Source organism: Lagopus leucura, unplaced genomic scaffold (genome assembly GCF_019238085.1).
Source record: "Lagopus leucura isolate 7727_CA_CO unplaced genomic scaffold, USGS_WTPT01 Super-Scaffold_100026, whole genome shotgun sequence".
Lineage (NCBI taxonomy): Eukaryota > Metazoa > Chordata > Aves > Galliformes > Phasianidae > Lagopus > Lagopus leucura.
The window spans coordinates 3,659,934-3,674,106 of NW_024962277.1; the positions used below are offsets into that span (position 1 = coordinate 3,659,934).

The following is a 14,173-nucleotide window of genomic DNA, read 5'->3' on the forward strand; positions in this document are numbered from 1 at the left end:
TTTTTTTTTTTTTTTTTTTTTTTTTTTTTTTTTTTTTTTCTTTTTGCCTCTTTCTTCTTCTTCTGGTGGTGGAAAGCCCTAATTACTGCGATTGCTGATGGACCTTGGAAAGAAGGCTGCGCCGGTGCCCCGCTCCGCAGTCGGACCCGCTCGTCGCCCGCCGCCCCCCGCCAGCCCCGCGGGCCCCCGCGCTCCCCCGGCAGCCGGAGGAGAGCGCCCGGCTCCCGCCCGCCAGGATCGGATCTCGCCTCGCCCTTTCCCCCTCAGCTCCGCTTGGATTACAGCGCTGCCGCCTCTCGCTGATCCCGCGCCATGGAGGTGAGTCGGGCGCATTGCGGGGCGGCTCCGCGGATTCCCTCAGCGGGGCTCACCCCCCTCCCTCTCCCTCACAATCCCCCCTCCCCGCCTGGAAAAACCTCCTTTCTTTTCTTTCTTTCTATTTTTTTTCTCTTTTTTTTCTTTTTTTTTTTTTTCTTTCTTTCTTTTTTTTTTTTTTCCACGCGGTGCTGCCGGTGGCTGCGCACCCGGTGCCCCATCCCGGCGGCTTTAAAGACATCGGCCCGAACTTCCCCAACTTCCTCGCGGAGGATCGCTGTGGAGGAACCCGGCGCCGGCGCTCCGGTGCCTGTGCCTTTAAGGAACGCTGGCTGGGGGCCAGCCGAGGACCCGGAGTCAGCCCCCCCTCTCCACCCCCCCTCCCCACCTCCGCCCCCCTTTAACTTTATTCTAAGTTTCTGGAGATTATCACTCTGCATCTGCAGAGGGTCCCGCCTGGGGCAGAGCGGAGGATCGCGGCTCCTTGGGGTCCCCTCGGCGCTGCGAGGACTCCATGTTGGAGAGCCTTTTCCTTGTTTGTTTGTTTGTCGTTGGCAATTGTATGCTAACTCGGTGGGTCACCCAGAGTTCAGGCGGATCGAGCCCCGACGTTCCCCCCCGGCCGCCGGAGCCGGAGGTGCGCGTCCTCCCCGGGGGCATCCCGGCCCCGCGCACGGCGCTCCGAGGCGGCCGCCCCCCGCGGACAGCCCCCGGCCGCCCCCTCTACCCGGAGCCGGGATCACGGTGCCGCCCGCCCGCAGGTAGCAGCGTTGCCGGCGCTCCAGATGCCCTCGCGGCTCTCCAGACGCCCCGTGTAAAACACGATCACAGGCGTAAAGCCGCCGCCTTCATCTCGGCGACGAGCGCGGGATCCCCATGGGGTGCATTAAATACCACAACCCGATCTCCGTGGCCCTACAAAGTTGAAAACGGTGCCTCGCGCTCCCGATGGCCAATCCCGCCGTGCTGCCAGCGAACCTTTTTTTTTTCCTTTTTTTTTGTCTTTTTTTTTTCTTTTTTTTTTTTTTTTTTTTTCCCCTGTTCCCTTTTTTGTTGTTGATGGCAGCCTGTCAGCTGCTGCGTGCAGCGGAGCCGAACCCCTGGGCGCAGGTGTCTCCTCCCGCTCCGGGAGGGCGAGAAGAGCGCTGGGGGCAGCGAGAGGTGCCGTCGGAGGGCAGCGGCCGCCCGGCGCCCCCCGGGGGCTGCAGCGGCCGAGGCCGCCCCCTGTCGGGAGCGGAACATCAGCGCTGCGGGCCGGGAGCTGTGGGGGGCACCGGACCTCCGGAACGGGGTAGGGAGGTACGAGGCTTTAGGCTCGCAGCCCGGCAGCATCGAGCTGGGGTCCCGCTGGGGTCCCGCTGGGGTCTGGTGTCTTCGAAGTTCTCAGGCTCGGGCAGCTTCGCGGCGTTTCTTTAGCGTTGTTATCTGAGGAATTCGTGGATGCAAAGAAATAAACCCCAAACCCACCCCTTGGTGTTCGCGGGCCGTAGAGAGCACCCAGCACATAGCGCTCAGCCCCATTCCCTGCTCGTTATGTGGCTTTCGGACCTCTCCCGAGCCTCATCCCGTCCGGAACGCAGCGAGGAGCGGGCCATTCTGTCGGGGCTGAGCCCCGCAGGATGGACGCGGCCGGGCCAGGTTCGCCTGGTTAAGGGCTCCAGGGTGATGGGGACGGTCCCGCCGCGTTCCGGCGCTCTCGTGTCAGCGATCGGTCCTCTTCTCCCGACCCTTTGCAAACAGAAATAAATTAGGGTTAAGAACACCTTGGTTTCGGTATTGAGGGCTTTTTAAGAATGAATAGGGAGCCCCCAAGTGTCGAAATGTCCTTTTTTTTTTTTTTTTTTTTTTCTTCTTTTTAAAATAAAAAAAAAAAAAAAAAAAAAAAAAAAAAAAAAAAAAAAGGCCAGAACCGTGAATGGCACTGGTTAGCGAGTTAAAGAGTCCCGCGTAAGGACGCAGACGGATCTGCGGGACCTGTCGCGGGAGCCTTGGTCTCCCGGGCCGGCAGATTGCTCGCTGCTCGGGGCTGCGGGAACCGAGCGGACCCGGCGTCGCCGTCGGGGTTGTTACCGCGCTGCCAGCGCCGAGCTCGGGGAGCGGAGGCTGCGGCGGGATGGCTTAGGGGTGCGGGCAGCGCCTTCCCCGGCCGGTGGGGGAGGGCCGGGTTCGGCACTCCCGTCCCGCTCGGGCTTTCTTTGCAAACCTGAAGCTGCTTTTCGCCGGCCGGGAGCGCTCCGTGTCCGCGGCGCTGGCTCCGGAGCGAGGAGCAATGGGGTAAAGCGCGGCCCGTGGGGTGCTGATAGCCCCGGGGTGGCGGGGAGGGCTGGGCTGGGGTCCGCCGTGCCCGTCCCGTCCCGCCCCGGCGGGGTGCGGAGCGGTGCGGCCGCCCCGGGAAGGCGGTGTCCGGGGGTGGGGGCGCGGGGTGGCCCCGTCCGGCAGCAGCGCCGCGGCGGGGAGAAGGGCAGCGGAGGCAGCGCCGAGTTAAAAGGGGCCCGGGTACTTCCGTTGTTTAAACTTGAATGCTCGAAAATGGTCTGAGAAGCAATAAACAATCTGATCCTTTTTTCTCCCCCCTCTAGAAATCCACTGCAGTATTAATCCAAGGAGGTGCTCTGGGGACAGTTGGCAGCACAATGGCTTCTCAGTACCTCGTAGTGGCTCTGGCCATCTTCTCCTCTTGTACCCAGGTTGTAATAGAAGCCAGCTCTTGGTGGTAAGCATCTCGTGTCGGCGTGCTTATAAAGGGGGGAGCGAAGTTTTGCTCGATGGAACGTCTGTGTGCTTGGTGTGTACTTTGTTTCTGGGGGAGTAGTGCATGAGGGGACTGCCTGGAGCCGCGTTGGGATGTGCTGTGCTGGGGAACGGATGTGTTTCTGAAGCAAGAGCAATCGTGTAGCAGCCTGTGCTGCAACATTCAGTTTTTTAGAATGCTGTAGATTCTCTATGGATTTCATCATCCTTAAATTTGTAGAATTGCTTCTCTTCTACAAGACTTGCTTCAGCTCCCTCAGATGAGAGGTTTTGTATATGTGAGAGAAAGTACGGAATTACCTACAAGAACTTCTATGAAATTAAAATTTAGGTTCGAATTCTTCTGCAGCTTGAATATTTATAAAAATATTTTGTTAAAGAAGAACATTTTATGTTTCTGCTTTGGCAACTTAACTATTTCTCGACCACGTACGATGTGGGGAGTCGTTGGAATAGGCGTTTTCTGCTCCTTTGGTCGATTCTTTTGGGATGAATCAACACTTTCTAACTAAAATGTATTGTGTTAGTGCTCCTGAAGGGCACTTAAAGAATTTAGAGGACAAAGTTGATTTTGTTTACAATGCTGATACTTCCCTCTGTGCTCACGTGTGCGTTGGGAAGGAGCTGGAAGCAGTATGCAACAAGTTCCGAACTTCTGCCTTCTGAAAGGTTTCCCTGCTTTTGTTAGAGCAGACAGAAATCCAGACTTACATCTGAAGTGTGTGTTCATATGAAATGAGATCTGGATGTTTTCTTTTGCTTTTTTTCATTTTTTTGCTTTTTTGCATTTTTCCACCTTGCCGTTGTTTGGGTCTTCTGCTATTTTCCCTGCGTCCATTTAAGTTAGGGAAAGATTGCCTGGATACGAGTCTTATTTCAGTCCATAATCTGTGGTGAGAGCCACATGGGTGGGAACTCATAAGTTCTGTTTTATACTGTCTCTAAAATAAAAGTTTTGTATTTACGTAATTTTTTCCCTCACCTGCTAGCAAAAAACAAGGAGTCACAGACTCAGTGTTTATATGTAAAATAGAGTTTGGTTTGGGATTTGTAGACTTTTGTTGTGTTTTCTTTTCTCTTTATTAACCCAAATCTTTCTTTACACAGGTCTTTAGGGATGAACCCTATGAACCCCATGAATCCTGTGCAGATGTCAGAGGTGTATATAATAGGAGCCCAGCCACTATGTAGCCAACTAGCAGGGCTTTCCCAAGGACAGAAGAAACTCTGCCAGTTGTATCAGGACCATATGCAGTTCATTGGAGAGGGTGCAAAGACCGGCATTAAGGAATGCCAGTATCAGTTCAGACATAGAAGATGGAATTGCAGCACTGTGGACAACAACTCTGTTTTTGGCAGAGTCATGCAGATAGGTAGGAAGCAACATCTTTATGATTCAACTCTTGTCTAAGGATATGTATGGCACATAATGTTCTGCATTTGAAGCTCTTGCCAGGTTCTTACTACATACTGTATACAACCAAATGTTTTTTAAAGTTGGCAAAGGAGTTGAATTATTTTTAGCCAGAGGTGATTTCCCACCACTGTCCAGCCATGTCTTTTGGAAAGCAAAGTAGGAATATACATCTGCATATGGGAATACATTAGAAAGGAAAATGGAGCCCTGAAACCTCGTTTTAGAAAACCTGAGACAAAAAAAAAAAAAAAAAAAAAAAAAAAGGCAAACAAAGAGAATTAAAACCAGCAGCGTCTTGTGAAATGGAAGATGTCCATGCTTAGCTCCATAGTTAGTGGCTGCATAGTGAATTGCTCTTGGTCTGGAGGTTAACTGAAAATTGCTGCTGTCTATTAGTGTTTATGGGCAATTCCTTCTTGCTTATTTCCAGCTATGGTAACTTCTTTTTCTTTGTGAGAAAGTTAGATTTGTGTTAAAAATAACATAGCGGGGTAATCTGCATGAAGTCAGTTCTATCAGGGCCAAACGTGTGATTGCCCTTGCAGGTTGTGTTTGCTGTAAGCACGAAGCTGGTAGGAGGGACAGATTCCTGTGACAATCTTACCATGATTTGGTGGGCACCCAACCCTTTCCCCATGAGATTGTCTTTGAAATGTGCTTCTCCAGTGCTCACGTGCTGCCTGCTTGTCCCATTGTTTAAGGACCACTGTGTATTTTAACAGTCATGGCAAAAATTTAGCTGGTGCTACCAAACCGGGTCCATGGTGGAACCTTCATCTGACATTCCCATGTCAGATGTCAGATACTGTGCAGCAAGCTCAGTTTTTCTGAATGACAGATTGGAGCTTCTGTGTGCTCAGTGATGAGCGTGCTGACAAACCCAGTGTTGCTTTTTACCTGGGTAAGGTTTTGAATTCGGATCAAAGCTGGCTTCACTTGTGAATGGGGTAACTCCAGTAAAGATTGAAGGCATACCACTAATTCATGTTTGTTCTCTATTTTTTTTTTTTTTTTTTTAGGAAGTGTTTTTTATCTGGATATCCATTTTTATCATGATATCCATGTCAGATAAATAAAAGCAATGTATTATGTAAAAGTATCTAATTGGGGCAGCTGGTTTCAGACATACAACCTTCCTGAGGCTTTCTCCAAGCACAGTATTAACACCCCCCATGGAGCATTTCCTTTTGGCCCAACCTGAGCAGAGATCTACAAGCATATGAAATGTGAAAGGAAACTTTTTCTGTTTTAATAAGCTAACAATTGCCAGTTAAGTAATCTGTTTGAAAATTGGGCCTTAGTCCCTCAGCCCTTATTTGTTATTCAAGCAAGTGAAAATGAGCTCAAGGGGACTGCTGGTGTGAAGAAATGTGCGGGATTGGGCCCTTGATTGTGGTGTCTGTCTATGAAATAGGAGTTTCTGCCCTCCCTGAGTATGATGGATCTATTTAGAGGTGGTTTCTTTCAAGTTAAATAACTTTGCCGCACCCTTCTCCTGGATATGACTGTATTAGCTGATGTCTACACAGCAATTTATCATGTAATTAAGCCACTTATTCTAATTGCAGATGGAAGCAAGGTTAATAGCCATATTCAGGAGTTAAAGATCCTAAAGAGTGTATTCATGGAGAACAAGAAAGGTGTTGTCGGTGCCAGTGCTATTATTTCATGCTGACCTTCGGTAATGACCAGCTGCTGGTCTCTGAGTGGAAGGAAAAATGGGCACTTTTCAAGCCTGATCCAATTTAACTCCGCCTGCCTTACGCTGGCTTGTCGAGGGCTGTCAGCTCTTCCTTGCTCTCACCAATGTGAGAAGGTTGTGGTGCACGTAGTCTGGGAGGGTTTTGTCATCGGGGCTCAGGCTGTTGCTGTTGTGCACGGAATGCCTGAGCAGAGCACTGACTGACAGCGCGGTAATTACCGCTGCTCATAAATGGACAGTCTTTCTTCCAGGATTTATCTGGCAAAGTTAGCTAAAGCTGTACAAATAAACCCAGCGCTGGGTTTGGAAACTCGCTCTGTGGCTTATTGAACTGCAGCTTCAGGGCTTTTGTTCTTCACTGCTCTCCATCGCTGATGGCCCCAGGTCAGGCGCGGTCCTTGCTGCCATCTCCTGGGCCCGGGGCTGGCAGCGCTGGGGCTGCAGAACAGTAAAGTGCTAACGTGAGGGAAAAGAGCTGTGTCCTCCCCCCAGCTCGGTGTGCCGGGGTCTGAGCTATTCATGCTGAATGCTTTTCAAATACAGGACAAAGAACATTTTGTATCTTATGGTCAGGTATAAAAAAAAAAACAAAAAAAAAACCCAACTGGTCTGTTCTCGCAGACTTATTCATATCAAGTGTAAGACTCAGCTCCTTGCTCTGTGGGTGGCTTCCTACAGAGTGTGTATGTTGAACAGTTCCATTTCTATGTGTTACATATATGCGAGAGAAGGGACTCGGACGTGTTTGGAATGTGTGTTTCCTTGCCATGGCTACAATAGAGAGAAATGCTTGGCTGTGGGAAAAGACAGGTTTGACAGTGAAGGAAAGCACAGTTGTGCCTAAATACTTTAAAAAAAAAAAAAAAAAAAAAAAAAAAAAAGGAAAAAATTCAGAGCAACTCATCCACGTAGAATCATCACCCTTCCTGTGTTTGTGGGGTTGATGACTTTAAGCAGTGCTGGATTGCAGCCTGGGGAAATCTGCTTCAGCACTTGATGCTGCTTTATAGTTTGCTTAAGGGAGAAAGGTGGGGGCAACTCTCATTTCTGCACCCCAGCCTCTCCTTCTGTGTCCCACTAAGAGCAAATTCTTTAAAACATGCTTCAAGGTAATATTGAATATTAGTTAAAAAAAGCCAGCTTTGTGGGTTTAAATCCTGCAATAAACAGCATAGTTAATCACGTGAAAGCACGAGCTAACTAAACATGAAAAAGAATAAAATGGAAAGCAAGAGGCAAGTCCTGTGGTCCAAAGCAGACCACGATTCTTTCCTCTAAATCTAGTGGAAATTTTGTTTAAGGAATTAATCCAAAAATGTGCATTACAGAACAAATGGGAACATTAAAATCTATATGAGGTTCCCCCTGCTATAGTTTGCAGTAAATGCAAGGCGTAAGTCAGCACATAAAGCCAAATCTTTTTTAACTGAAAAGGCCACTCCTGTAACCCTTTACACCCATAATTCATGTAAGTACTTCCCCAGGCAGGTGTCTGGGAAAATACAGCATTGTAAGTAGGGGGCAAAGTTCTTCTCATCTTCCTTAAAGCTCATCTTTCCCAACATAAGACTTCTGATTTTTCCCATTTAAAAACAGCATCTATTACTAGAATTAATCCAGTGGATGACAGCTGTTACATTAACAAAGCTGCTCTGAGTGTGGTGTCATCTTGATGTTAAATATGGACCAGATTGTGAATTATTTATGTTCCAGAAGTGCTCAAAAGCTCCTATTAAGTTTGATCTGGCATGGTAGGCCTTGTACTAACAGTTTTTGCCTCAAAATGTTGCTGCCTAAGTACATGTGATACGTCCAAAATGCAGCCTCTTAAAGACTTAATTTTACAGAGTCCCATGCTGTTCCCTAAGAAACTTGTAAAAGTAAGATTAGAAACAAGCTTGATCTATTGATCAGACCAAAGATTGGGAATAGAACTTAGAAAAACGGAAAACAATTATATTTAGTCTATTCTTAGTCATTCTGTGAATCCTTCTTGGAAAAGGTCCAGCACAATGCTGTTTCCTAAGATGAAAAGCAAACTGCAAGTGGGTTTTCTGGTGCAAGTTTTGTGATTTTTGTTGTTGTTGTTGTTTTTTGTTTGTTTTTGTGTGCTGTTTTTGAAAGCCCTTCTAGTTGTAGTCAGAACTTGTTGGATCCTTGGAAAAAGAGAGAGGGGAATTTAGGCTCTAAATGAAGGTGGGTTTGGACACTGTTGCGAGGGTGATACTTGGCCATGCCTAGCATTGTGGATATTGTATGGTTTTCTTCCCAACATTTGGATATTGAGGTTTTCAATTTCCACTTCAGTATCTCAGGTACAGGAGAAAACTTTCATAGCTTTTTCTTCCCTGTAATTTGTAAAAGTGATTGTCCTTGCGTTCACTTACCTTCATCCAAGGGAGCTGGAGCAGCACAGGTTGGTGCTGGATGTCAGTATTGCCCTGCAGAAGGGCACAGCTGATGCACAAGGCAAGGAGCAGCATGCAACTCTGCCACACGTTTACTTTTGTTAGCAGGAAGCTTTGCAAAATGCTATAACTTTAAATAAATTGGAACTAGTGGCTGAAGTGCATAAATCATCTTTGAGAAGCAGTAATTTAGGAAACTGACTTTTTCAACTTTGCATTTGCCTTGTCTCTTTTTCCAGAGGGCCTGGAGACTGCTGCCCTTCTGTCCCTGGAGGCAGGGCTCCTCTGCCATGTCACTCCTCTAGGCACCAACAAGGAGCAGCCCCTACTCCTCATAAGCACCCGGTGGTTTTGGGGATATGGTATTCACTCGGGTTTTTCGGTATTTTGAAGGAACACAATTTGGGGTTACTTTATGCTCTGGTAGGCAGATGAATGTTGGAGGCTCCTAGATGGTTTTTTCCATTGGATGAGCTGGAACAGTGCACTTAGGCCTTCCTGTAATGCCCCTCTTCTTTCCACACAGGCAGCCGGGAGACGGCATTCACCTACGCAGTGAGTGCGGCCGGGGTGGTCAATGCCATGAGCCGGGCATGCCGGGAGGGCGAGCTCTCCTCTTGTGGCTGCAGCCGGGCCGCGCGGCCCAAGGACCTGCCCCGGGACTGGCTGTGGGGCGGCTGCGGGGACAACATCGAGTACGGATACCGCTTTGCCAAGGAGTTTGTTGACGCCCGGGAACGGGAGAGAGTTTACCAGAGAGGCTCATACGAGAGTGCTCGGATCATGATGAACCTACACAACAATGAGGCCGGGAGGAGAGTGAGTGCCTCTGTCTTTTCGAGTCCCTCCTTCTGGGGAAGGTTTGGGTGGTCACCTGCTGGCTTGTCTCTGTTCTGATGCATGAGACAAGAAAATGGAAAAGGCAGGTATAGGTGGCTGGAGAGTGTATGCATTCACGTTGTTCCTCATTGCCTTTCCCATGGAGCACTGGAGCTGCAATGCATTGTGTTTCCTTCCACGCTGGATCGCCAGCAGTGCCCAACTCACTGCATGTTTTATTGGTTTGTGTTTCCAGTTGGTAGCGTGTGTGCTGGGGGCTTGTTATCTGTCTGGAACAATGCTGCAGGATTATTCCCACTTTTTATTTCCTGCTTTGAGAAGATGTGAAAAGCTTCTCCATATTATGAGAAAACATCATCTTCTACGGTTAAACATGTCTTTATGGTTTCTTTAATCTCAAAAAATGCCTTAAATGAGTGGGTGTAATCTTTTTCTTTTTTAATAGCCTGAATACAAAGAGCCAAAGTCATTATTTTCCTAGAGCTTTGACATGCCAGACATAGTTGGCTGGAGACTTTTCACTTGTGTTCTAAGGTGAAGTAGGATGAAAGATAATTGAAAATTAATAGTATTTAAATGTGAGAGGAGGGTTCTGAAAGCAGTGGACAGGCCAATTTACCATTACTGAGAAGAAAAATGACACATTCACAGTTGCTAATGGAGACTCTAGCAGTTTTTCCTTCCTTAGCCTCATCTTTGTGTTGCCATTTGGCAGCACTAAAACTTTCTGTAACTGCTGGGTGGAAGTTGTCTGTGGTATCATCTAATGTGTCAGACACCAGGATTTTTGGGTTGGTGTCAACACCAACTCTTATTTCTATTTGTACAGGGCAAACGACTGATATTTCTTTGCCAAGGCTTTGTAAAGAGGATATTGCTGTGTAGCTCACACATAAGAGCTGTGTAGCTCTTCCACCCATAGGTGTTTGGGGGTTTCTTTTTGGATGAAGTCTCTCTTGCAGAACAGTATTTGGGATAGGGGGATGATGCTGAGCCAAGAGTAGACAATTGGCTGCAGCTGAGTCAGGAACAAGCAGAATCTTAACCCTTTCCCTAATTGCAGCCTCAAGCCGAGATCAATAGAGAGAGTAACTCGGATAGAAAATAAAGGGATGTTTTACATTTCTCAATGAAACAGCGAAATCTTTCTCTGGCACGAGAGAGAATTCCTAAAATTTGAATGCAGCGTGACTGATGCTGCTGTTTGGTCGATGTGTGTGTTGCTACATCTGTCTGTGTGGTGAAGGCAGGGGGCTTGAGAGAGCTCTCCCCACTCCCCTGCCCCTTTGTCTGTGTTAACAGGATGCAAGGAGTGCATGGTATGTATGTGCTTTCTGCCCTCCCACCCTATTGCAGCAGGGAGGAGAGTGCCAGAGTGAATGCTGTGAGGTGTGAAGGGGAAAGGGACAGAGTGCAGGAAAAGAGGGGAATGAATACTGCTGCAGCTATGCTAATTGTTCACCTTTCTTTTTGCTTTTCACCCTGCCTTCTCCAGACTGTATACAACCTGGCTGACGTAGCCTGTAAGTGCCACGGTGTCTCTGGTTCCTGTAGCCTGAAGACCTGTTGGCTTCAGCTTGCTGATTTCCGCAAGGTAGGCGATGCCCTGAAAGAGAAATACGATAGTGCCGCTGCCATGAAACTCAACAGCCGGGGCAAGCTGGTGCAGATGAACAGCCGCTTCAACGCACCCACCATCCATGACCTGATCTACATTGATCCCAGCCCTGACTACTGCATGCGCAATGAGAGCACTGGGTCCCTGGGCACCCAGGGCCGCCTTTGCAATAAGACCTCAGAGGGCATGGACGGCTGTGAACTGATGTGCTGCGGACGGGGGTACGACCAGTTCAAGACGGTGCAGCGAGAACGCTGCCACTGCAAGTTCCACTGGTGCTGCTATGTGAAATGCAAGTTGTGCACAGAGATCGTGGACCAGTTTGTGTGCAAATAGGAGATGGACGAGGTGGGAGGAACTGCAGCCACCTGCCTGCGAGGGGTGTGGGCCCCTCACCCCTTCCACAGGACTTTTTCTGCTTTATTTATAGAGTCCAGTGAGTTGTTGTCTTCTTCTAAGAAAAAAAAAAAAAAAAAAAAAAAAGCAAAAAAAAAAAAGAGCGGGGGAAGGAAAAAGGAAAAAAAAGAAAAAAAAAGAAAAAAGAAAAATATAAAGATTGCAAAGAGAAGTGCCTGGAACCCTCTCTACGTCCATCCCAGAACTGTGTGCGTCTTATATTTTGGCGGTAACAGGGGAGAACCTGAGAATATTTATTTTACAAAGTTTAAAAAAAAAAAAAAAAAAGAAAAAAAAAAAGAAAAAACTTTTGAAAACAATAGAGTAGCTTGAGAGGAAAATCCAACATATCCTAATTAAGTCCCATGGGGCATAATACATGTGCAGTAGGCAGAGCAACCATGTAACGTGCTTGGGATGTTAGAACCATCCCTATGGATGTGAGGAACACACAGACCTGTCCATGACTTCTGGTTTCAGATGCTAGAAGTTGTCAGAATGGGGTATAGAAAGCTGTTCAGTACAACTGTAAATAAGAGGTGGTGTATTCAACACAAAGTGCAGTGTCAGTTGCATATCTGAATGTGCTCGCGTAAGTACGTGATGTCATTGGAGGGTAAAGAGCAAAGAATCTTAAAGGCTTCAACTGCGCTATTCTTGAGTCATTGAATTTAGTTCCAGAACCAAACGAGACCAAAAAAAGCAAAAAAGACACACATACAGAAAAAATCTGCCTTGATGAATAGCAAAATATTCCCCAAAGGAGAAATTGACCTTATTAGCTAATTGTGGTGTTGGAGTATCTCATCTCGCAGAGCAGCGTTTCAGGAGCCAATGCGCTGGTGGCTGCGTGGGGCACGGCAGCCCGGTGGGAGGGAAGCTGCGTGCTCACAGGCTGGGAAGCTCCGAGCTTGCCGAGCTGCAGTCTCCCAGCCTGGAAAGCCCTTTGAAAACAGAATTCCTCAAATTTGAAAATGCCTTAAAAATGGTGTAATAGCTGGCTATCTTTCGAAACACAGCTTGACAAAGAACTCCTCTAATTTTATGAGAGAAAATAAATCATTAGATATCCACTCTTGGAATGATTGATTTTTTATTATTTTGTTGCAGATTTTGGGAACGCTTTCACTCGGGGAGACAATAGTTTCATACTTTAATAACACTAACCAGCTATTATAGTTCAAGGAAATGTTGCAGCAATACCAAATTTATCATTCTATGTCTTTAATACACATGCTTTAGATAATATATTGCAGATATACACTACAACTGTTCAGACTGTACTTGAGCAGTTACATATATATGGGAAAACTGTGGTCTGCTGGTGTCTGATATTTCAAAGCTTTTTGTACGTATATATTTTAATGATTTAAGAAATAATAAAACTTCAAATTACAGGGGCAGTTCATCCCCCTATTTTCTTCAGATTTCTTCAGGTTGGTTGGTGATTCTAATGTTTTTGGTGTTAAAAAAATATTTTTAAAAAGCTTTTATAATTCAGAGAAGTAAGCCTTCTGGGCTGTTGCTAGAGGCAGCACCCTGCACTTGAATTGATACCAGTCTGTTGATTACTTCTACTTCACTTACATTGTAGGGGCAATATTGATCATTACTGAAAGGAAACACCTTAAAACTCTAAAACGTGCTGCATTTGGCCCTTGGTTTTTAGTTTTGAAATGGGAATTATTTGATGAACAATCTGTGTTCCCCCCCCGGTGCTGTGTGTTTACACAGGGTTTCCTCATTGGTTCAGATGCCTCTTTCCAGCTCGATCCCATGCAAAAAGTTCAAGAAATTGGTTTTGCAGATACCAAGTGAGGAAAATCTTTCACTTTAGCCTAGTTGTACTAAAGCCTTAACTTTTCACAAGCCTATAAGCTGTATCATTAAGTTCATCTTGATCATTTATCAGCTTCTTAAATGGCGCTTTATTGCTCTTAATTTATTGTACGAGGACATATTTACCCCTCATCTTCAGATGTTTGCAAAGACTATCTTTAAAGTAAGATAAATAAATAAAGCACTAATTCATTGAATATGTCACTTTTGGTTTTCATTATACAAAAACTATGATCATTTTTTTCATTTGCTGAGTCACCTCTTGTTCCTTTTTATTGACTTCTGTCCGAGCAGAACTGAATCTCGTGATCCTAGCTATTAAAACACTATTTAATGTAAAATATTTTACTTGTCATTCAGATATGTAAATCTTCTATGTCCTTTCCTCTGTTCTGTACATTTAATGTACATATTTCTGTCTCGCGTGATTTGTATATTTCACTGTTTTTTGTTTTTTTTTTTTTGTTTTTTTTTTTTAATTTTTTAAAAAGAAAGGATTATACCATAATGGAAGATAGACTATAAAAATAAAACTTTGGTTGTATATTGGGAAGTGGTTTTAATTATCTCTCAGAAGAGGATTTAAAACAATGAACAGAGCTGATTTTTAAATTTACTACGTGGTAAAACAGGGAAGGGGTTGTTTGCCAAACATACAAAATACATCTTGAAATTTTATTTCTATATTAAGAAAGCATACAGATGTAACTACTTTTTAAACAGAAGAAAAGCCCCCATGCCTGTGAAATGGAAAACAGTTCAGAGATGGGTGAAGGGCTTCAGGGTGAACGCTGCTCCCATGGCTTGCCGTAGTCCTGGGCAGCACAACTTCCTTGTGTAACGGCAGTGATGGCAGCAGGAGCATCCTGTGGTTTCTGAGGGGAATA

At 46.2% G+C, this 14,173-nt stretch overlaps 1 protein-coding gene across 4 annotated transcripts; it reads left to right on the forward strand.

The window, feature by feature from the left end:
• The first annotated feature begins 208 nt into the window (after window positions 1-208).
• On the forward strand, window positions 209-11,534 carry WNT5A (Wnt family member 5A). 4 transcript variants are annotated; one of them, XM_042880471.1, is made up of 5 exons: window positions 209-318; window positions 2,895-3,028; window positions 4,174-4,439; window positions 9,120-9,412; window positions 10,929-11,534. In XM_042880471.1, the coding sequence occupies exons 1-5, from the start codon at window positions 313-315 to the stop codon at window positions 11,385-11,387; spliced, it is 1,158 nt and encodes a 385-aa protein (XP_042736405.1). In that variant the 5' UTR covers window positions 209-312; the 3' UTR covers window positions 11,388-11,534. The 4 variants fall into 4 exon arrangements, with proteins under 4 accessions (XP_042736405.1, XP_042736408.1, XP_042736407.1 ...); XM_042880474.1 differs by lacking the exon at window positions 209-318 and adding an exon at window positions 1,550-1,614; XM_042880473.1 differs by lacking the exon at window positions 209-318 and adding an exon at window positions 2,505-2,589.
• The last annotated feature ends 2,639 nt before the right edge of the window (window positions 11,535-14,173 follow it).

Bases quoted from the DNA above. Each gene is read 5' to 3' on its own strand.
- WNT5A (XM_042880471.1), top strand. The intron at 3,029-4,173 runs GTAAGCATCTCG...TTCTTTACACAG, and splicing joins ATAGAAGCCAGCTCTTGGTG to GTCTTTAGGGATGAACCCTA. The intron at 9,413-10,928 runs GTGAGTGCCTCT...TGCCTTCTCCAG, and splicing joins ACAATGAGGCCGGGAGGAGA to ACTGTATACAACCTGGCTGA.